General features: G+C 41.5%; 1 protein-coding gene across 1 annotated transcript in view; it reads left to right on the forward strand.

The window, feature by feature from the left end:
- ALAD (aminolevulinate dehydratase) overlaps positions 1 to 14,334 on the forward strand; it is a 50,194-nt gene extending 35,860 nt beyond the window's left edge. Inside the window, exons 8-12 of the mRNA XM_082263445.1 lie at positions 1,777 to 1,832; positions 8,706 to 8,793; positions 11,791 to 11,877; positions 12,470 to 12,599; positions 13,999 to 14,334. Of these exons, the coding sequence (XP_082119571.1) occupies positions 1,777 to 1,832; positions 8,706 to 8,793; positions 11,791 to 11,877; positions 12,470 to 12,599; positions 13,999 to 14,060 (423 nt within the window). The 3' untranslated portion in view covers positions 14,061 to 14,334. The remainder of the gene's footprint in view (positions 1 to 1,776; positions 1,833 to 8,705; positions 8,794 to 11,790; positions 11,878 to 12,469; positions 12,600 to 13,998) is intronic.
- The last annotated feature ends 7,694 nt before the right edge of the window (positions 14,335 to 22,028 follow it).

Raw genomic sequence — 22,028 nt, forward strand, 5'->3', positions numbered from 1 at the left:
TTCTATAAGCTTATGAAAATTGTGTTTTTATACTGTATCTGTGTGTTAAATGTTCAAGACTGAACAGGAACAAAAAAGCCAATATAATAAACTTATTGAAATATTTTAAAAACTGCATACATAGAAGTAGCATGAATACCTAAATATGTCTCGATATCCAGCTTCTGTAAACTTCTGGACAGCACCACATGTGATGGTGAGGAACAGGAAGAAAAAGCACAGTGAGCAGAAGGATGTTCTCATTGGTCTTCTGCTTCTCCTTCCTTGTCCAATCGCCGACTGGGGACCAAACATTCTTATTAGACCCTGTTATTGGAATAAATAAATAAATGCTGCAGATCTGAAGTGCTTCCTAGCATAGGTCAGGCGTAAAAACAGTTTAGTGCGAGCAGGAGCATACTCATCATCCACATAACCCGAATAGACAACGAAGGGGGTTACACACATTGGACAACTGAGAAATATTAGCAATAAAAGCCGTGACTTCCGACCAAAAGGCACGCATAGGGGGGCATTCGCTGAAACATATGGAAAAAGGAACCGTCTATGACATTACACTTGGAGCAGAGCGGAGAAGACAATTTACCTATTTTATGCAAAAACTGAGGAGTAAAGTACGCTCTATAAAGGAACTTCATTTGTATAACCCTTTCCCTGGAGGAAATAACGACAGGTATTTGTTCAGGAAGGACGTCTTGCCACACCTCGTCCCGCCACTGAGACTCAACCACAGCCAGACGCTTGGATTTAGAATGTAGAAGCCTAGTATAGTAGGTAGAGATCAGCTTCTCGTGTGAGGAATCAGAGAGGAGGTTCTCCAAAGGGGACGGTTCCAGCGAGACATCTCGGAGGCCAAATTGCGCGGCCGGCGTATGTCTCAATTGCAAGTAACGAAAGTGAGCTGTAGAAGGCAGGTTAAAAGAAGATTGCATGTCCGCAAAGGACCGAAAGGTTCCCCGGACATACAAGTGGGATATAGATATAGTCGGGCCCTGAAAAGACCATCATCCCTCTGAAAAAACTCACGCAGTTTCGGATTGTGCCAGAGGGGGGCCTTGGGGAAATACCCCTCTGGAGAATCAGAGCCATCCAGGGTTGCAGCCGCAAAAATTTGCAGGGTGACAGAAACAATGGCAGTATTCGGTCTGCCAATGGTAGATCTACGATGTACTAAATTTTGCAGAGATTCAAAGGAGGTAAGAATGGCCGCCTCTAAGGCAGCTGCAGCATTATTATCCTCCGGATGGAACCACCAGTGTGCATGGGCCAACTTGCCCTTCCCTAATCTTTTTAACTGCAGATTCCTATTGGTCAGGGAATGTCCACTAGTAATACGCAGGGGCCAGGGCTTGGCAACAAAGTTCTGACACTACCAGCAACTTTTGTAACTTTACCTGTCAAAACAACCCAGTATTTGGCTGTGTTAGGAAAGTACACTTATGCCTTAATTGAAGTTTTATAAATTTTTGTTGGCAAAAAAAAAAAAAATGTATCTCCTCTTCATCAAAACTCATCACCATGTTGTAATGTTCCATGGTACTGAGATGGCCTCCCCGTGTTCTTATTGCTGCTGTTGTATTCCAGTGCTCTGATATGTCAAGCATGCTTCAGGACTGATCACAGGTAAAACACGTCCATCCTGGGCAGGTGAGCTGAGCTTAGCACGCTCCCATCCTAGGCTGGAAGTGAGAGCCTGATAGATTACACCTTTTTATAGCATTAGTTGTTGATGAGGTTAATGTGTGTTTTTTTTTTTTTTTTTTTTCTTTACCCCAGGTTTCAGTCCTGAGTTACAGTGCTAAGTTTGCCTCCTGCTTCTATGGCCCATTTAGGTAAGATTGGCTCCATATCTAACATTTCACAACTTTCTGTCAGCCATTTTTTTCTGTTAAACCACTTCAATACTGATCACTTTTACCCCCTTTCCTGCCCAGGCCAATTTTCAGCTTTCTGCACTGTCATACTTTTAAATGACAATTGCGCGGTCATGCAAACCTGTACCCATATGAAATATTTTTTTTTCATACAAACAGAGCTTTCTTTTGGTGGGAGTTGATCACTGCTGGGTTTTTTATTTTTTGTTTAAATTACAAAAAAGGCTGCAAGTGTTCATTTCTGTTAAAAAATTTTGCATATAAATAATCTTTCTTCAAAAACTTAGGCCAAATGTATTCTGCTACAATTTTTTTTTTTTTCTTTGTGTAAATAACCCAAATCAGTGTTATTTAGTCTGTAGGAAAGTGTATATATAATATATATATATATGTATGTATGTGTACTGTCCTGGCGGTTTCAGGCCTAAAAAGATGAGATTGGTTGATTTTCAGATATAAACATACATATATATATGATACAACTCGATTCCAAAAAAGTTGGGACACTGTACAAATTGTGAATAAAAACAGAATGCAATGATGTGGAAGTTTCAAATTTCAATATTTTATTCAGAATACAACATAGATGGCGTATCAAATGTTTAAACTGAGAAAATGTATCATTTTAAGGGAAAAATAAGTTGATTTTAAATTTCATGGCATCAACACATCTCAAAAAAGTTGGGACAAGGCCATGTTTACCACTGTGTGGCATCCCTTCTTCTTTTTATAACAGTCTGCAAACGTCTGGGGACTGAGGAGACAAGTTGCTCAAGTTTAGGAATAGAAATGTTGTCCCATTCTTGTCTAATACAGGCTTCTAGTTGCTCTACTGTCTTAGGTCTTCTTTATGGCATCTTCCTCTTTATGATGCGCCAAATGTTTTCTATGGGTGAAAGATCTGGACTGCAGGCTGGCCATTTCAGTACCCGGATCCTTCCTCTACGCAGCCATGATGTTGTAATTGATGCAGTATGTGGTCTGGCATTGTCATGTTGGAAAATGCAAGGTCTTCCCTGAAAGAGACGACGTCTGGATGGGAGCATATGTTGTTCTAGAACTTGGATATACCTTTCAGCATTGATGGTGCCTTTCCAAATGTGTAAGCTGCCCATGCCACACACATTCATGCAACCCCATACCATCAGAGATGCAGGCTTCTGAACTGAGCGCTGATAACAACTTGGTTGTCCTTGTCCTCTTTAGTCCGGATTACATGGCATCCCAGTTTTCCAAAAAGAACTTCAAATTCTGATTCGTCTGACTGCAGAACAGTTTTCCACTTTGCCACAGTCCATTTTAAATGAGCCTTGGCTCAGAGAAAACGCCTGCGCTTCTGGATCATGTTTAGATTTGGCTTCTTTTTTGGCCTATAGAGTTTTAGCCGGCAACTGTGAATGGCACGGTGGATTGTGTTCACCGACAATGTTTTCTGGAAGTATTCCTGAGCCCATGTTGTGATTTCCATTACAGTAGCATTTCTGTATGTGATGCAGTTCCCTCTAAGGGCCCGAAGATCACGGGCATCCAGTATGGTTTTCCAGCCTTGACCCTTACGCACAGAGATTGTTCCAGATTCTCTGAATCTATGGATGATATTATGCACTGTAGATGATGAGAACTTCAAACTCTTTGCAATTTTTCTCTGAGAAACTCCTTTCTGATATTGCTCCACTATTTTTTGCCGTAGCATTGGGGGAATTGGCGATCCTCTGCCCATCTTGACTTCTGAGAGACACTGCCACTCTGAGAGGCTCTTTTTATACCCAATCATGTTGCCAATTGACCTAATAAGTTGCAAATTGGTCCTCCAGCTGTTCCTTATATGTACATTTAACTTTTCCGGCCTCTTATTGCTACCTGTCCTAACTTTTTTGGAATGTGTAGCTCTCATGAAATCCAAAATGAGCCAATATTTGGCATGACATTTCAAAATGTCTCACTTTCAACATTTGATATATTATCTATAAAAACCAATCTCATCTCTTTAGGTCTGAAAAGTAGACTGTTCAAGGTATTTAGTAAGAGGCATGGCGAGTTTTCTGAAGTTGTAATTTTATGTCACAATTTTTTGGAAAATGAAGAAATTTTAATTTTTTTCTAGTTTTCTTCACAATTTCTTTCTTTGCATTCTTTATTACACTGAGCTAAAGCAGGAGATGGGACAGCCTTTTCAGGGACTACAGCTGCCCTGACAGGGAGAGAATACATATAAATAATCAAAATCTAAGGAAATAATTTAAAGTGGTTGTAAACCCCTCTATATACCCAGTGAAGTGACTGGCCTTGGGTGATACAGAGATAACGCACATGCTCCTGCATAAGTTGTACCTGTCTATCTGCAGTCCTCTCTTCTCTACATCTGTTCAAAGTGCTACATTTTTATAAAGCTTATCTGATAATTCAGAAAAAAGGGGACGGGGAGCTGAAGAGCTCAGTGAGGAAAGCTCTGAGAGCTGATTGGAGGGAAGGGACACACCCGCCTTCACACAAGAACAGAGCTGAGGCTGTCAATCAGCTGGAGGTCCCTCCCCTGTCACCTTTTTTTCTCTTGGTGTCAGGAAAACTTGTCAGAAGTGATTCCTGCTGATTAGCACAGAGATAGGAAGCAGCAGACAGAAATGACACTTAGTGCTCTTAATTGAGACAGGTACACACTATAGAGGGATATGTTTTGTTTATATTTCATGTCTGAGGTTTACACAGGCACTTTAACCACTTCGGCTCTCACACCTGTTTACCCCTTATGGACCAGAGCAATTTTCAAATTTATGCTATGAGCCTGTTTAATTGGCAATAATTTTGTCATTACTTAAGATTACAACATAATACATACATGTTGTTTTTTTTTTTTTTTTTTTTTTTTTAAGGACAAACAAGGCTTTGTTTTTTGTGAATATTGTCGCAACAATATTTTTTTTCGCAATCCTAAGACAAATAAACTTAATAAAACTAAACAGGCATTTTTTCTTTTTTTGAGCAGTGTTAGTTTAAACATGAATAGTGCGCATAAAAAGTGTGCATTTTATTCTGTAATCTGTCCTGTTTAAAACAACACAAAAAAATATGATTTTGGTACAAAACATTGCAAGTTATTTACAAATGTAAAAGAAAACAATTTTTTTTTTTTTTTTATTACTTTTATTTTGTGCTTTTTTTTAGTATGATACGTGTAAATATATGTAAAAGTGTAGAAATATTAATAAACAAAGCAAACAAAGAACAGAAAAAATGTTTAACTATTAGCTAAAAAAATAGAAAAAAATCACCAGGAAAATTACAATTGAATGGAGAAGTAGAATACAGAGTTTTATACGGTGCTGATTAGAGTAGAGTAAACTAAGGGGTTCAACATATTTAATTTGGAAAAAAAAAAACTTTTTTTCATTTGTCAGGTTGCTTTAACTCTCTTCATCTGCAGAGTTACAAATGAAACAATGTTTCATTGTAGCTTTCTGTATTTGCAGCTTAGCAATGTTGTTGATAATTGCCAGACTGTTTTTTTTTTGTTTTTGTTTTTACAGCTCCTGCTGCCAACCTTCTCTGGGTACTCGGCAATGCAACTGTGATAAATCAGAGCTGAATTGCCGGGTACTGGGACAGGGAGGGATCCCGGCAGCAGGGCAGAAGGACTGGATGTACTAGACACACCCTGTGTACTATGATGGCATGTTTTTGGGCATATCTAGTACGCCCAGAGTCTGCCACTGGTTTAATTTGGGATTTTAGATAATTTATATATGCCTCTTTTGGTACCTAGTTTTTTTTTTTTTTTGTTAAGAAAAATAGTGTAAAGTGAATACACATTTTGAACTTCTATTGTGATTTTAGGTTTGATCTTTTAGGTTGTCATAATTGTACGCAGATCTGCACATTCTTTAACAACTCACCCTCATTAAATGACTGATTGTATATAAATGCAGTGACACCTAAACGTTGCTCTGTTTTTGGTCATTCTGAGCACACTTCACAGATATCCCCTGAGAGGAACAGTAAAGTTCTGTTCTTGTGCAGTATTAATAAGCAGGAAGCAGAGCCTGCCTATCTAGTGAGCAAATAATAATCAATACTATATACATTTAGTATATCATTGCAAACCGTGCATGAAAAACCTGATTTCTCCTAAAAGTTCTCCATTGAGAATGGGTTAATGATTTGTGTAAGATAAATGGACTTTAGACTTGGCCTGATCATTGTGTAACTGGCTATTTATAGAATCCCATTTGGGGAAAAAAAAATCAGTAGTGTTCTTTTCCTTTTAGATCGGTCATTATATTTATATCCAGTTTCCTGTATGCTTGTTTATGTGCTTGTGTACACCTTAATGCACCAAATCCACATAATGCTGAACAAAACTATCCTAATTTCAGGAAAAAGGGCATTTTTTTGTGGGGAGGTCCTTATTGTTTCCTGGATTTCCAAGCAAATCTCATAGGCAAATGGCTAAAGGCATAGTTTACATTCATGTTGTATAAGTTCACTAAAGAGCTATAATTCAATTCAGATGGTCTTGTGATTTACACAACTTCTGTGCCACTGCATAGCGAGGTGGGCAGATGCAAATTAGCTCTTACAGTCAGGTCCATAAATATTGGGACATTGACACAATTCTAAACTTTTTGGCTCTATACACCACCACAATGGATTTGAAATGAAACAAACAAGATGTGCTTTAATTTGAGGGTATTTACATCCAAATCAGGTGAACGGTGTTGGAATTACAACAGTTTGTATATGTGCCTCCCACTTTTTAAGGGACCAAAAGTAATGGGACAATTGGCTGCTCAGCTGTTCCATGGCCAGGTGTGTGTTTATTCCCTCATTATCCTATTTACAAGGAGCAGATAAAAGGTCCAGAGTTCATTTCAAGTGTGCTATTTGCATTTGTAATCTGTTGTCAACTCTCAATATGAGATCCAAAGAGCTGTCACTATCAGTGAAGCAAGCCATCATTAGGCTGAAAAAACAAAACAAACCCATCAGAGAGATAGCAAAAACATTAGGTGTGGCCAAATCAACTGTTTGGAAAATCCTTAAAAAGAAAGAACGCATCGGTGAGCTCAGCAACGCCAAAAGAGCCGGAAGACCACTGAAAACAACTGTGGAGGATGACCGAAGAATTCTTTACCTGGTGAAGATAACACCCTTCACAACAGTTGGCCAGATCAAGAACACTCTTCAGGAGGTAGGTGTATGTGTGTCAAAGTCAACAATCAAGAGAAGACTTCACCAGAGCTAATACAGAGGGTTCACCACAAGATGTAAACCATTGGTGAGCCTCAAAAACAGGAAGGCCAGATTAGAGTTTGCCAAACAACATCTAAAAAAGCCTTCACAGTTCTGGAACAACATCCTATGGACAGATGAGACCAAGGTCAACTTGTACCAGAGTGATGGGAAGAGAAGAGTATGGAGAAGGAAAGGAACTGCTCATGATCCAAAGCATACCACCTCATCAGTGAAGCATGGTGGTGGTAGTGTCATGGCATGGGCATGTATGACTGCCAATGGAACTGGTTCTCTTATATTTATTGATGATGTGACTGCTGACAAAAGCAGCAGGATGAATTCTGAAGTGTTTCGGGCAATATTATCTGCTCATATTCAGCCAAATGCTTCAGAACTCATTGGACGGTGCTTCACAGTGTAGATGGACAATGACCCGAAGCATACTGCGAAAGCAACCAAAGAGTTTTTTTAAGGGAAAGAAGTTGAATGTTATGCAATGACCAAGTCAATCAACTGACCTTAATCCGATTGAGCATGCATTTCACTTGCTGAAGACAAAATTGAAGGGAAAATGCCCCAAGAACAAGCAGGAACTGAAGACAGTTGCAGTAGAGGCCTGGCAGAGCATCACCAGGGATGAAACCCAGCGTCTGGTGATGTCTATGCGTTCCAGACTTCAGGCTGTAATTGACTGCAAAGGATTTGCAACCAAGTATAAAAAGGTGAAAGTTTGATTAGTGATTGTAATCTGTCCCATTACTTTTGGTCCCTTAAAAAGTGGGAGGCACATATACAAACTGTTGTAATTCCTACACCGTTCACCTGATTTGGATGTAAATACCCTCAAATTAAAGCTGAAAGTCTGCAGTTAAAGCACATCTCGTTTGTTTCATTTCAAATCCATTGTGGTGGTGTATAGAGCCAAAAAGATTAGAATTGTGTCAATGTCCCAATATTTATGGACCTGACTGTATTTCAGCTGTTCGGCTCCCCATGTTACTTCTGCCTTCAGACTGCTCATTGGACAATAAATCTGCATCATTATTGATATCCATTGTCCAGGGAAGGGATTGAAGAAGTAGCAGAGGGATCCTTCTGGGGTTTGCCACTGTGGCAGAGATATTTAAATCACAAAAGTGGCTGCTCAGAACTTTAAACCCTCCAGTGTGTCCTATGTATTTCATCCATTAATTGCCCTGTTTTCTTGTAGTTCAAATGTAAAGGAAAAGTCCACTTAAAATGCAGTGTTTTGGTAGATTCTGGAGAATCCACCCAACAGCTTCTTATTGTATATGTCTCTGGGGGCTCTATTAGTGAGTCCTTGGTGCTGCGGCCGTTATTTGAGTTCTCACCAACCCTGGTGGAGTTTTTCCTTTTATCATGGAACAAAAGGAGCTGGGACACACAAAACTTTCAGGTTGACAAGTACAGAGCCAGGAATTATGGCACGAGATCTCTGTTGGAGTGTCCAATATGCATAAGAAGTTATCTGGAGTCATTTTAACAAGGGCTCCTTTTCCTCCTGACTTGCTTTGGTTGGAGTTTTTTTTTTTTATTTGGAACTGAGTTACAATATTTTTTACATTGATTTTACTATTGCAGAGATGCAGCCCTGTCTAAACCTGCCTTTGGTGATCGCAAATGTTACCAGCTGCCTCCTGGAGCAAGAGGACTGGCCTGCAGGGCGGTGGTAAGGACAGAGCAGTGATCATTTCCTATTCTATTATACATTCCTGTGTTGGGAGACTATGATAATTCCTGTAGGGGATTTCTCTACATACTATAATAATATAATATAGAGAGCCAGATTGTACCAGGGAACCTTTCTAGTCTGTCTGACTATAACTACTGATGTCTGTCCTGCTGTCACAGTCTCCATCTACCTTAAGCCTACCATACAAAATACAGTATGGCTATACAATCTCTATAAATTGACTAAAGCTATGTAATATAAAGGACCTACCTAAACTATCCAATTCATTTGTATCCCATTATATAGTTTATGGTAGATCTAAATGAGATTCTACAGTCAGATTGTAGCATGTGTGTGTGTGTGTGTGTGTGTGTGTGTGTGTGTGTGTGTGTGTGTGTGTGTGTGGGGTGAGCCTTAAACCTAGTACACATGGCCAAATGTCGGGCAGAATTGGCCGGTTCAGTAGAAACCGTCTGACATTTGGCCTGTGTGTACTTCAGTCAGTTCAACAGAAGCCGGCCTGACCAAAAAAAAGTCTGCTGATCGGCGCTCTCGGCCAATGACTGAGAGCGCTGACTGGGGTGTTTCAGAACACAATAGGACAGCAGGGCAGATCTCTGTACTAACATTGGATAGTTAGTACAGCGGCTCCGACCTGAGCTGTCAGTTTTTTTTTGGTTCAGCCCACTGGGTTGAATGAAAAACTAGTAGTGGGTATGAGGCTTTACTGTGTGTCTTTTGGGGTCTGTCCATCTGTCCTAGCCTAATTCCCACTAGCCTAATTCTCCATTGTGTACCAGCTTTAATGCTATAAACTTTTTCCTGGTTAAAAAAGAAAAAAAATGTCACTTTTCCCCTAAAGGAAACTTTGGGTGACCAAATTATGAAGGCTGCCTTTGCTAACCTCTGTGTTGGAAGATGCTTGTTGCCTGGCTGTCATGGTGATAGAGTACCTTTGGACAGTTCAATAAGCTCTACTTGTTCAGGGTCAGAGACTCCCAAGATCACCTTAAAAGCCAGATAACTGAGGTTTTCAAAGCAGGTTGGCAATAGCAACTGTCATATTTCTTTTGAGTTTCCCTTTTAATGCTTTCCTCTTTTTTTATAGTATTTATAGGATGTCTGCTTTCTAAGGAATTAGTTATATTACCGTTGTTGTGTTTTATTACTATTATTCTAATTTAGCAATTCATTTAGCCGTGCAGTCAGCATGCAACCTTGTGCATTGACAGTGCATCTGGAAAGTATTTACAGCGCTTCACTTTTTCCACATTTTGTTATGCTACAGCCTTATTCCATAATGGATTAAATTCATTATTTTCCTCAAAATTCTACAAACAACAACCCATAATGACAACGTGAAAGAAGTTTGTTTGAAATCTTTGCAAATTTATTAAAAATGAAAAAAATGACATGTACATAAACAGTCTTTGCCATGACACACTCAAAATAGAGCTCAGGTGCATCCTGTTTCCACTGATCATCCTTAAGCTGTTTCTACAACTTGATTGGAGTCCACCTGTGGTAAATTCAGTTGATTGGACATGATTTGGAGAGGCACACACCTGTCTATATAAGTCCAACAGTTAACAGTTTGTGTCAGAGCACAAACCAAGCCATGAAGCCCAAGGAATTGTCTGTAGACCTCTGAGACAGAGTTCTATTGAGGCACAGATCTGGGGAAGGGTACAGAAACATTTCTGCATCATTGAAGGTCCCTCCAGCACAGTGGCCTCCATTATCCATAAATTGAGGAAGTTTTGGGACCACCAGGACTCATCCTAGAGCGGGCTGCCCAACCAAGCTGAGCGATTGGGGAGTAGGGCTTTAGTCAGGGAGGTGACCAAGAACCAGATCGTCACTCGAACAGAGCTCCAGCATTTCTCTGTGGAGAGATGAGAACCTTCCAGAAGAACAACCATCTCTGCAGCACTCCACCAATCAGGCCTGTATGGTAGTGGCCAGATGAACACCACTCCTCAGTAAAAGGCACATGACAGCCCGTCTGGAGGTTGCCAAAAGGCACCTGAAGGACTCTCAGACCATGAGAAACAAAATTCTCTGGTCCAAGGACACAAAGATTGAGCTCTTTGGCCTGAATGGCAAGCATCATGTCTGTAGGAAGCCAGGCACTGCTCATCACCTGGCCAATACTATCACAATAGTGAAGCATGGTGGTGGCATCATCATGCTGTGGGGATGTTTTTCAGCGGCAGGAACTGGGAGACCAGTCAGGATCGAGGGAATGATGAATGCAGCAATGTACAGAGACATTCTTGATGAAAACCTGCTCCAGAGCGCTCTGGACCTCAGACTGGGGTGAAGGTTCATCTTCCAACAAAGACCCTAAGCTCACAGCCAAGATAACAATGGAGTGGCTACGTGGCAACTCTGAATGTCCTTGAGTGGCCCAGCCAGAGCCCAGACTGTAACTTGATTGAACATCTCTGGAAAGATCTGAAAATGGCTGTGCACCGACGCTCCAAATCTAACCTGATAGAGCTTGAGAGGTCCTGCAAAGAAGAATGGAAGAAACTGCCCAAAAATAGGTTCGTCAAGCTTGTAGCATCAAACTCAAAATGACTTGAGGCTGTAATTGGTGCCAAAAGTGCTTCAGCAAAGTATTGAGCAAAGGCTGTGAATACTCATGTGAGAGATTATATTTATATTATATATAAATTTACAAAGATTTTAAACCAACTTCTTTCACGTTTTCATTATGGGGTATTGTTTGTCGAATTTTGAAGAAAATAATGAATTTAATCCATTTTGTGGATGTGGAAAAATTTAAAGAACTGTAAATATCTTCTAGATGCACTGTATGTTGCTGCTGGAATACCTTCTAGATGCACTGTATGTTGCCACTGACCACATTTCCCATCTTAAAAATTTACAGAAGAAAGTACTTTTATCTTTTAAAGCTTTCTGTACACATTGATGAGTTAATTTCTGCTATGTTGATGCATGAGGTCACTATGTGATGTGTCTGCACAGGATCGCGATGTACGTGAAGGAGCAGACATGTTAATGGTGAAGCCAGGAATGCCATATCTGGATCTGGTGAGAGAAGTGAAGGACAAGGTAAGTAGGAAGAGCATCCAATCCTTTCCTGTTATGTTTGACATTAAAAAAGGTTTTAGCTGGAGTTGGACTTTAGGGCAAAGCAACACCCCTTGCCCCCCTCCCTTCCCTAGCAATAATATGCTCGCCTTTCCTTTACTCCCCCTCTGCTTTGTTCAGGGCTTGGAGCCAAAGACGTATATATTGCTTCCAGGTATGTCATATGCTATATGTGACAGCATGGGGCCAATCAGTGCTTTCACACAGGGAGTCTTTAGCTTCAGTCTACAGCTTCAACTTTATGTAGAAGCTCTAGCTCCAGCAACTAGTAGCTTACAAAGGGCTTTCCTGGCTGAACCAAAGGGTGGGGGAGCAAAAGTAAGATGGATACATGCTGCTGGGGAGGGCCAAATTAAAGTGTACCTGCTGCTTTATCCTGCATGGGCAGAGCAAATGAACATTTTTTGGCTTGTTGCTGAATATGGGACAAGTGTGTATAATGTAGGTGCCCCATTGTCTCACAGGGCCCCCTCTGCAGTAGCACAAACCTGTCATTATTACCCCACCCTGTAATGTAATGCTCTGCGTCACTTTTTCCATTGATCTTTTTCAGCACCCTGACCTCCCGCTTGCTGTATATCATGTATCTGGGGAATACGCCATGCTTTGGCACGGTGCAAAGGCTGGGGCTTTTGATCTGAAGGTGGCAGTATTGGAGGCCATGACCGGATTCCGCAGAGCGGGTAAGAGCCAAGGTCATACCACCTTGTCCCAGCTGATAAGTTTCCAATAATGTCCCTACTTGCCACTAGCCCAAAGCTTTGCATTCTTTTTATTTGCACCAAGTGTTATGCCTCGTACACACGCATCGATAGTTGGCCGTGAATTTTCGGCAAACGTCCGATCGGCTGATTTTCGGCTTGTTAGTATGATGCTTTCAACAACCGACTTTTCGGCCGAATAAAATCTGGTGTGCATGCTATAAAATTTTTGTTGGCCGTCACCACAACGGCCGATTTTCCGTCAGTCAGTACAGATTTCGGCAGACAAAAATCTGATGAGCAAGACTGGGCATGCTCAGAGAAGAAAAAACACACGGAAAGTAAACCATCACATGACATCACTTCTGAAGTAGATTTTTGTTGGCTGAGAAAATTCATGTGCAGTCTAGAGCACAATTCAACCAACATAACAACACTGGGCAAAAGTCGGCCGATCGGTCGGCCGATAATCGTTGCGTGTGTACGAGGCATTCGTTTCCAAGATGTTCACAAACTGTTACCAAAAACATAATTCCAGGAAAAAATTTACTTTTCTGTGCAAGAAAAAAAAAACAAACAAAGGTTTGATTTGTTGAACCTAATCTCTAACTGCTAGGTTCTTCAATTTGAATCTTTGCTCCAGTTTAGGTAGTCTCTCCTCCTTAGCATGTTGTAGGTATGAACCAGGAAAAATTCAATAGAAGCCTACTTTGTTCTAATGCTGTATGTGCTGAACTGACATGTGCAATGTTTCTTAAATTCAGTCCTCAAGTACCCCCAACAGGTCATGTTTTCAGGCTTTCCATTATTTTGCACAGGTGATTTGATCAGTGTCACTGCCTTAGGCCCCTTTCACTTTCCGATCTGGTCCGCCTGTCAGTTTTTCTGGCCGACTTGATCGGATGCTCCATGCACCTCCTATGGAGCAGTGGATGTCAGCGGAGACCTCTCCGCTGACATCCACTGCTATCCGAACCGATCCTGTCCGTGAAATCCAGATGGATGGAAACCCTATTTTCCATCCTTCTAGAGGATCGGATCGGATGAAAATGGACAGGCGGTTTTCATCCGATCTCCCATAGAAGAAAGCGGGGATCTGACAGCTCCGTCTCTGCAAAGTAAGCAGAGACGGAGCTGTCATCCGCCTGCTCAGTGGGGATTGGCGGATCGATCCCCGGCGAGCAAAACTGAGTCCGTCCGGCACACCGCCCGTGTGAAAGGGGCCTTAGTAATTACCCCAGACTTTCCCAACTTTTTTGTTGGGGGTATTTGAGAACTGGAGTTGAGAAACATTGATGTAGTGGAAGAACTGGCACATGGTTTGTGGGGTTTGCAGGCTCTGGGTGTTCATTGGTTATATATCCTGTTGTTTCTCCTACAGGTGCAGAGATCATCATCACATATTACGTTCCTCAGCTTCTCAAATGGATAAAGGAGTTGTGATGTGATAATGAAATGAGCCAGATTCTTGAATGACCCCTGAGGCTGTACACTAATCAGCGAAGCTCCTGGCAGCCTAAACATGGCATTTATGCTGCTGCAGTCCTTATGTTCTTTATGAAACAGAGGACTCTGTTTTAACTACAAATGTGTATTAATGTTTTATTGTTCTGCAAACACTGAAGGGTAAACCCAAGAGTTTTTTGAGGGTTTCTTTATGGTGGCCATACAGGCTTTGATTTTACTATCTAATGTGCGATTCAGTCAAAACAGCTGAACAGTCCATTGAATAGCCATAATTTTCCTTTCTGATCAATTTAGACTCCATCAAGCAAACTAAGTCAACCGGCAGGGCAGAAAATGTTTGATCACGCTGCATCGTTTAACTAAAGCTGAGATGCTGTGGTCGTGATTTTGATCGCATTTCGTTTGATCAAGTTATGAGATTACATAGGGAAATAAGAGATGAGAGCAATATCTTACATCGTATCTTCTAACTATTGATTGAAACCCACTTCCCCATTTGCCCTATCAATTGAATGGGTTTGTCGACTATAGATCGATTATTGCTATCTGGAGAGATCAGAAAAGAAATGGATTATTTGTTGAAGCGTGCACGGCCAACAAAAGTGTACCTGTCTCACCTATACAATGGGCATAGCCAGTTTAAACAGTATTCCAGGGAGAGTGCAGCCTACAAGAAGCCCTGAGTAAGGTCAGCAGTTTTCAATTTATCGATAGGTTGCATATCCATTTGACCACCACCATGTCTGCCCCCTTTTCCTGTAGGTGACAGGTACACTTTAAACAGGACATAGGCGGTAACTTTAATGTTTTGATTTTACGTTCAGATTTAAGCTCTTAATATATTTGTTAGAGGTTTAAATATTTTTTAAAAAAACATTCAAGTCTGGGCAGTTCTTATATTATCTAGATTGCTTTTGTGTAATTTTTAATTTAACATATCCATTCTAAAAGGTGGTTATGTAGTGTTAAAGAGAACCTGTGCTGTATACATGTAGAGTGGACCAATTGGTTGATGGCAGCTTTACTCCTGCAATTCCCCACTTTCTCAAGCTAGTTTTACCCGTGTTTTTATTTTTTCTTTGGGTATGGAGTAATATGTCACTCGCTCCCATTCCTCCTTCATGACAGCATTGGTGCTCGGCTTCAGCTAGGATCAAATTGCCCAAAGTCTCTTCTCCTCGCCCCTGGCATTGAACAAAGCTACAGCGGGGTGAAGGCACAGTAAATATAAGATACTGTGGAGGAAAACTTTAAGTGAACTTGTTGACTCTTCATGCAGTATTTTTAAAGCGGAGTTCCACCCAAAGTGGAAACTCCGCTTATCTGCCTCCTCCACATTTGACACCTTTCAGGGGGGAGCAAACCTGTCAAAAAATGGCTCCCACTTCTGTGTAAGGGCGCCGCGGCGACCTACATCATTTGCGGCCTCTCCTTCCCCCTGCTGCCTTCTGGGAGACACACACAGGTCCCAGAAGACAGCGGGAGCATTCAGAAAGCGCAGCGCCACTTGCGCATGCACAGTAGGAAACAGGCAAGTCTTCACTTCCTGTTTCTCTTAGTAAGGATGCCCGGACCGAAGGCCGGGCCAGCTTCGGGTGCCGACCTTGCGGGCTCCTTGGACAGGTAAGTGTTCTTATTTTAAAAGTCAGCAGCTACAGTATTTGTAGCTGCTGACTTAATTTTTTTTAATCCATTATGGAACTCCACTTTAATAATCCGTGAATTGATTGCATACAGTGATGTCTGAAACCCAAAACCAACTTTCCTAGGGGAAGACTTCCCATATCCTTGTGAGCATGCCAAGATTGGTCAAATGCATCAAGGAAGATTGGTTTTAGGTTGCAGACATCACTGTATGGAGTAAATTCACGGATTATTAAAAATACTGCAAGAAGAGCCAACTGGAGCGCGGCTGATATTTTTTCTTATTTTCAGTGAAGAGTGGAGACTGACTGTAAAGCCGGCACACAGGTTGTCCATGTGCAGGAGAAGCCGGTTTTGAGCGGCGCTATGGATCTGTGTGTTTTGTACTAGGAAGTGTCTGCATTGTCCTACAGCAACTGATAAGCTCCAGTCTACTCTTGTTCCTGAGCAGATTTGAAAATGAAAGGATTAACCAGGTCGCCATGAGTAACACAAGCCATTCTTATCTTAGACATTTAAGCAAGACCGGTTGCTTCTGATACATGAGTAGGGTGTGTCCATGTTTTGCTGCCCCACCTTTCTCACATATAGTATCTTCTCATCAGTGAGGCCATGCCCAGATTACAGAATGCTGTGTGCCTAAAGCCTGGAAACAAAAGTAGGAGAAGATTATGAAAACGGGTGGTCAGACAGGAATAGCAGGAATTGGGGTTGATTTACTAAAACTGCAGAGTGCAAAATCTGGTGCAGCTGTGCACAGTAGCCAATCGGCTTCTAACTTCAGCTTGTTGAATTAAACGTTGACAAAAAAAACTGGAAGCTGATTGGCTACCATGCACAGCTGTACCAGATTTTGCACTCTGCAGTTTTAGTAAACCAACTCGTTGTGTGCTTAAGAGCCGGTCCACATATATGCAATGACAGACATCACACTGCTCTGCAAATCACATGCGATGCAAATTCAGCCATACAGATTGTATGGCTGAATTCGCATTACATTCGGACACAACTGGCACATGACCCTTTTTTTGGGTCCGCACCAGAATCGGATTGTGTGGGTGTTCACACCTATGCGATCCGATTCATGTCTAAACTCTCAGTTCACACTGCGATATGCGAACTGATCTGGAGGTGCCGTTAACTTTGTATTGACACCCCCAGCAATTTGCATATGGCAGTGGGAACTGCCTGTAAGTTGAATGTGATGCGGGAACCCGCAGTGGATTCGCAGAGTTCCCGCATTGCATATGTGTGAACCGGGGGGGGTTTCTTCTTAATTCTCTTGAAAGACCTGGTCAAAGCAAGACTTTAGGGGAACCTGTCACACCTGAGGCAGCCACTGCTGACTCTTGGTAGTTCTGGTTTAGAGCATGTTCTTGCAGCATCACGTACTGCAACATGCACAAGTTAATATGCATTATATGCATTAGCAGCTGCATGGTGGGTTTATTTTTTTTTTATATATCGTTATTTTACACTGAGGGGAACTGTACTTTTTTTTTTTTATGTCTCTTTCAAAGGAGGAATGGCACTTGCTGCTTATTGGGAACATGTACAGGTATTTTTCTGATCACCTACTACATTGAGAACATAAAAGTGGGTACCTGGCTCCACACTGGGAACACTACTAAGTTAGATACAGGTATATTCCAGTTACATTAAAGCAGACCTTCACCCTAAAGCAACATTAATTTTGCCGTGCCTTCTCCCCCCTCCCTCTCTTAACGTTTTGGATATCACTTTTATTTTAACTTAATAGAGTTTTTAGCAGCTCTGTCTTCCTCAGCTAGGTAAGTAAGTTTGTCCCCCAGACACCCCCCCCCCCGGATTCTGTAGATGTACTGCAGGGCTTCGGGTCCCAACTGAGCCCTACAGCACATCTGTGCACATGCCATCTGCATACGCATGTAGACGGGCCTGGTATGGCATTCCAAAGCTCAAAGTGTCCGCATGTGTGGGGGAAAAAAAACCCATGCCTGGGCAGATGAGCAGCAGGACTGTGCTGGGAACCCAAGGATTCAACAGAGCTGTTCGGCACACCTGTGCATGCAAAAAAATAACAAAGATGAGGGTGAAAAGGGAGAACTGAAGTTCCTTGTTGGGATGCAGAAACAGGTTCCCTTGGAAAGCAATCCATGGTTTTGTCCCACCATAGCCCTGATCAGCCACCAGGGGGAGCTGTGCCTTATGAAATAGTGAAGCTTTATTTTATGGAAATTGTTAATATTAATACTAGGAAATTAAACATTCAAAAGGGTGAACACTACAAAATCTTTACAGCTGTGAAAAGTGATTTGTTAAGGTTATGTAACAGACGCACAACTACTCTTGTGTTTGCTTCATGTTCACTACAGTCCTGTGCTGCTTAAATCAAATCTGTGCCTTGTAACAATTAGTGGGTTCGTTTTAAGCCCCCCACTCCCCAGCACCATATAGACCAATTTGTCTCTAAAGCTGGACATACATGTTATGGTTTGATTATACAATTCGCTTTGGATCCACCAAAACTCTGTTCCATGAGCCTACCTTAACATTCCATTAAATTTCTGTCCAATCCTGGGCTTCAAGTATATTTGTGGATCAAAATGTACAATTAGATTGCAACGTGTATTGCCAATTTAAGATCTTGGCAACCTCACCGACTTGTGCTTCCCTAGGCAGACCTGCAATGAAGTTGCTTTGCTTTGGTACCAATTTGACCTGATGATAGTAATAGCAAACAATCATATGGTATGGTAGTTGTGTTTATACGATTTACTAGCTATGCCACCCTTTTCTGTGACCAGGGATGGCTCAGTGTGCCTTTTTAAAAGCTTACTCCACCAAAAATAAAAATACCGCCATTGGCAGGCCTGATGCCACTGTGCTTGTCCATTAGTTTGAATACAATAGCTGCATATTACATTACATGCAGTACAAATCGTTTATAGCACTAGTGAACCACTATAGTGTTCTTCTGTAACCAAAATAAAAACAATCTACTTTAATTTCCAGTTTTGGTGTCTCCTTCCTTTATGTTTGATGTATAAGAACGTTTGTTTTTGAATAAACTTTTTTTTAAAAGAAAGTATTCATTATTTTAAGCAAGCCTGGTATGAAAATGAAACCACTCACCTTGTGCTGGGCACCCCCTGCTGCCTAAACATAAGCTGGCCTTGGATGGTTAGTTAGATTCCTCTATCCACACAAGAAAGGTCTAAAGATCAGCCTCTGTTGAACAGGGATGGTCACACATGGATCAAAATTCAGCCAGTCCATGATGAACCGGACAAAGTTTAATCTGTCTATGCCAAGCATAACTGTTTATTCTTTCCTTACCACTACTTAGTAAAAATCTTGAGCCTTTTGGAAAAGGGAAAGTAAGTATGGGAGAAGTCTTCATTCCTGTGAAATCTCCAAGCTGGGAAGTCAAATTTAGACTGGGATTCCTTTTCTCTCTTCCAGGGGTGAACAGAGCGATGGGGGAGCTAAATAAAGAGTATGCACAGCTGGTGGGATTAGTATTTATATGAACCTGTTGTTTTGCATGAGCAAAATGCAGGTTTACTTTAAAGTGCAACTCCACTTGATGCACCTGTGTTTCGATCCCATCTTGCCCCATTGATTGCATTACTTGTTTTCTGTGAAACAATTGTACCTACTAATTCCAGGTCTTTCTGAAGCTCTCCACAAGTGGTCCTAGGCTCTTGGACAACTCTTCTGATAAGTCTTTTCACTCCCTTGTCAGAAATCTTTCATGGAGCACCTAGTCGTGGCCTGTTTAAAGCAGATTTTTTTTTTTTTTTACTTCTGGATTATGGCCCCAACAGTGCTCACTGGAACATTCAGAGGTTTAGAAATCCTTCTGTAGCCAATGCCATCAGAATGTTTTGCAACATTAAGGTTGCGAAAGTCTTGAGGGAGCTCTTGGCTTTTACCCATCATGGGATGTTTCTTGTGTGACACCTTGGTAATGAGACACCTTTTTATAGGCCATCAGACTGAACCACCTGATATTAATTTGCACTGACGAGGGGCAGGATTGCTTTTAGATTACTGATAGATTTCAGTTGGTGTCTTGGCTTTCCATGCCTTTTTGCACCACCCTTTCTTCATGTGTTCAATACTTTTTCCCTTTGTCAATCCATTTTATAACACATAATCTAATTTCTGAATTTATTTATTTTTGGTTTCTTTGTATGTATAGATTGCATGGGTTGTTACCGACGTGTGGTGAAAATGTCATGTCAATCGCACTTATAAATATTGGACTAGGTGGGACTTTAGATGAGACCCAAGCTGGTGTTGCCCGGCGTCTCCATCCCTATATCAAGAAAAAAAGAGGTTTAAGGATTGTAAGAGGTGCATGAAAGTCAGCCAGCCCCCAGTCTGATGTACTCACCCTCCAGTCTGTCACCAACCAAATAAAACCTGTCTCTTGGTACAAAGAACAGGGGTTTAGTTGACACACATTTGCAAACGCATGTGAAAGCTGCAGAGCCACTTCACGGCACCCTGTTTAAATCTGCAGTCCTACACTCTCAATTTAGTGTCCTCACACTGGAGGCACATGGCCGCTAATGGGTGGATGGGGGACAGGTGAGAGGGAGACAGCCCAACCTCCCCCAACCCATCCCCATACACGACTGGCTGTTGTCTCAAAGACTCAAATAATTAGGTTATTATTGCACCATGGTTATAACCTAATTATTTGAGTCTTTGAGACAACAGCCAGTCGTGTATGGGGATGGGTTGGGGGAGGTTGGGCTGTCTCCCTCTCACCTGTCCCCCATCCACCCATTAGCGGCCATGTGCCTCCAGTGTGAGGACACTAAATTGAGAGTGTAGGACTGCAGATTTAAACAGGGTGCCGTGAAGTGGCTCTGCAGCTTTCACATGCGTTTGCAAATGTGTGTCAACTAAACCCCTGTTCTTTGTACCAAGAGACAGGTTTTATTTGGTTGGTGACAGACTGGAGGGTGAGTACATCAGACTGGGGGCTGGCTGACTTTCATGCACCTCTTACAATCCTTAAACCTCTTTTTTTCTCAATCGCACTTATAGAAATATATTTACCTTAGTTTCCGGCGTATAAGACGACCCCCTAATTTTCAAGTTAAAACATAGGTTTTGGGCTATACTCACCATGTAAGACTACCCCCCCTTCCGAAGCAAGGCAACACCATTGAAAAACATCAGATTTCTCATAGATCTCCAAGGTACCCCAAGTACTGTAATACATGTAATATCTCCAAGGTACCCTAAGTATAAGTATTACCAGTAGATGTAATCTCAAGACGCTGGCTGTGGAATCCTGTACCGGTATACCGTATGTACTGTAGCTTCAGCTACATACAGTATACCGCACTGAGCCAATCACAGTGAGCGATGTATTCTATTATTGAATGCAAAGCCTGCTCGGATTGGCAGAGTCAGAGAGGCGGCTGATGTTACTCCGCTAATCCAAGCAGGCTTTGCATTCAATAATAGAATACATTGCTCTCTCTGATTGGCTTAGCGCGGTATACTGTATGTAGCCAAAGCTACGGTATACCGGTACAGGATTCCCACACAGCCAGCGTCTTGAGAGATTACATCTACCGGTAATACTTATATACTTAGATTACCTTGGAGATATTAAACTCGGCGTATAAGACGACACCCATTTTTGGGGGATTTTTTTGAGGTTCAAAAGTAGTCTTATACGCCAGAGAATACAGTACCTAAAAAAATGGTGACGTGTTCAATACTTATTTTACCCGCTATATATCGCTCTCACACATTTTTTAGTTGTTCCATGTGAGGGGAAATCTTCCAACTGCAACCTATTCTGGTGACACTTAAGAGGGGATGTTCCCTCACTTTGAAAAGCTCTCTTCTCACTTCCTGCTGTGCCTCTGGGACAGGAAGTGAAGGGGAATCTCCCTGATGAGACATAAACCTATGAAAAAATGAGCCAGGGTCTTGGTGACATTAAACAATATCTCTATTTTTCATGAAATTGTATCTTAGTGCTCATTAGCATGTGCAGAAGACCTTGGTGCCTGGTGATAAAAAGGGATCTGCGCATTGGTTTTCAGAGGCGTTTGATAGGCGGTGAGGAGACGATATGTTGCTGTAAATGACTACTATACCGCAATCGCATGCATTAATAAAGCCTACCAAATGCAAATTTTTGTTCTGTTACAGCCTTATTGCAGAATGGATAACAATCATTATTTTCTTCAAAAGTCTACAATCAATACTCCATAATGACAATGTGAATGAAGTTTGTTTGAAATCTTTGCAAATTTATTAAATATAAAAAAACAAAAAAAAATC

The sequence above is a fragment of the Pelophylax lessonae genome (assembly GCF_965119305.1).
Source record: "Pelophylax lessonae genome assembly, chromosome: 7".
Taxonomy (NCBI): Eukaryota; Metazoa; Chordata; class Amphibia; order Anura; family Ranidae; genus Pelophylax; species Pelophylax lessonae.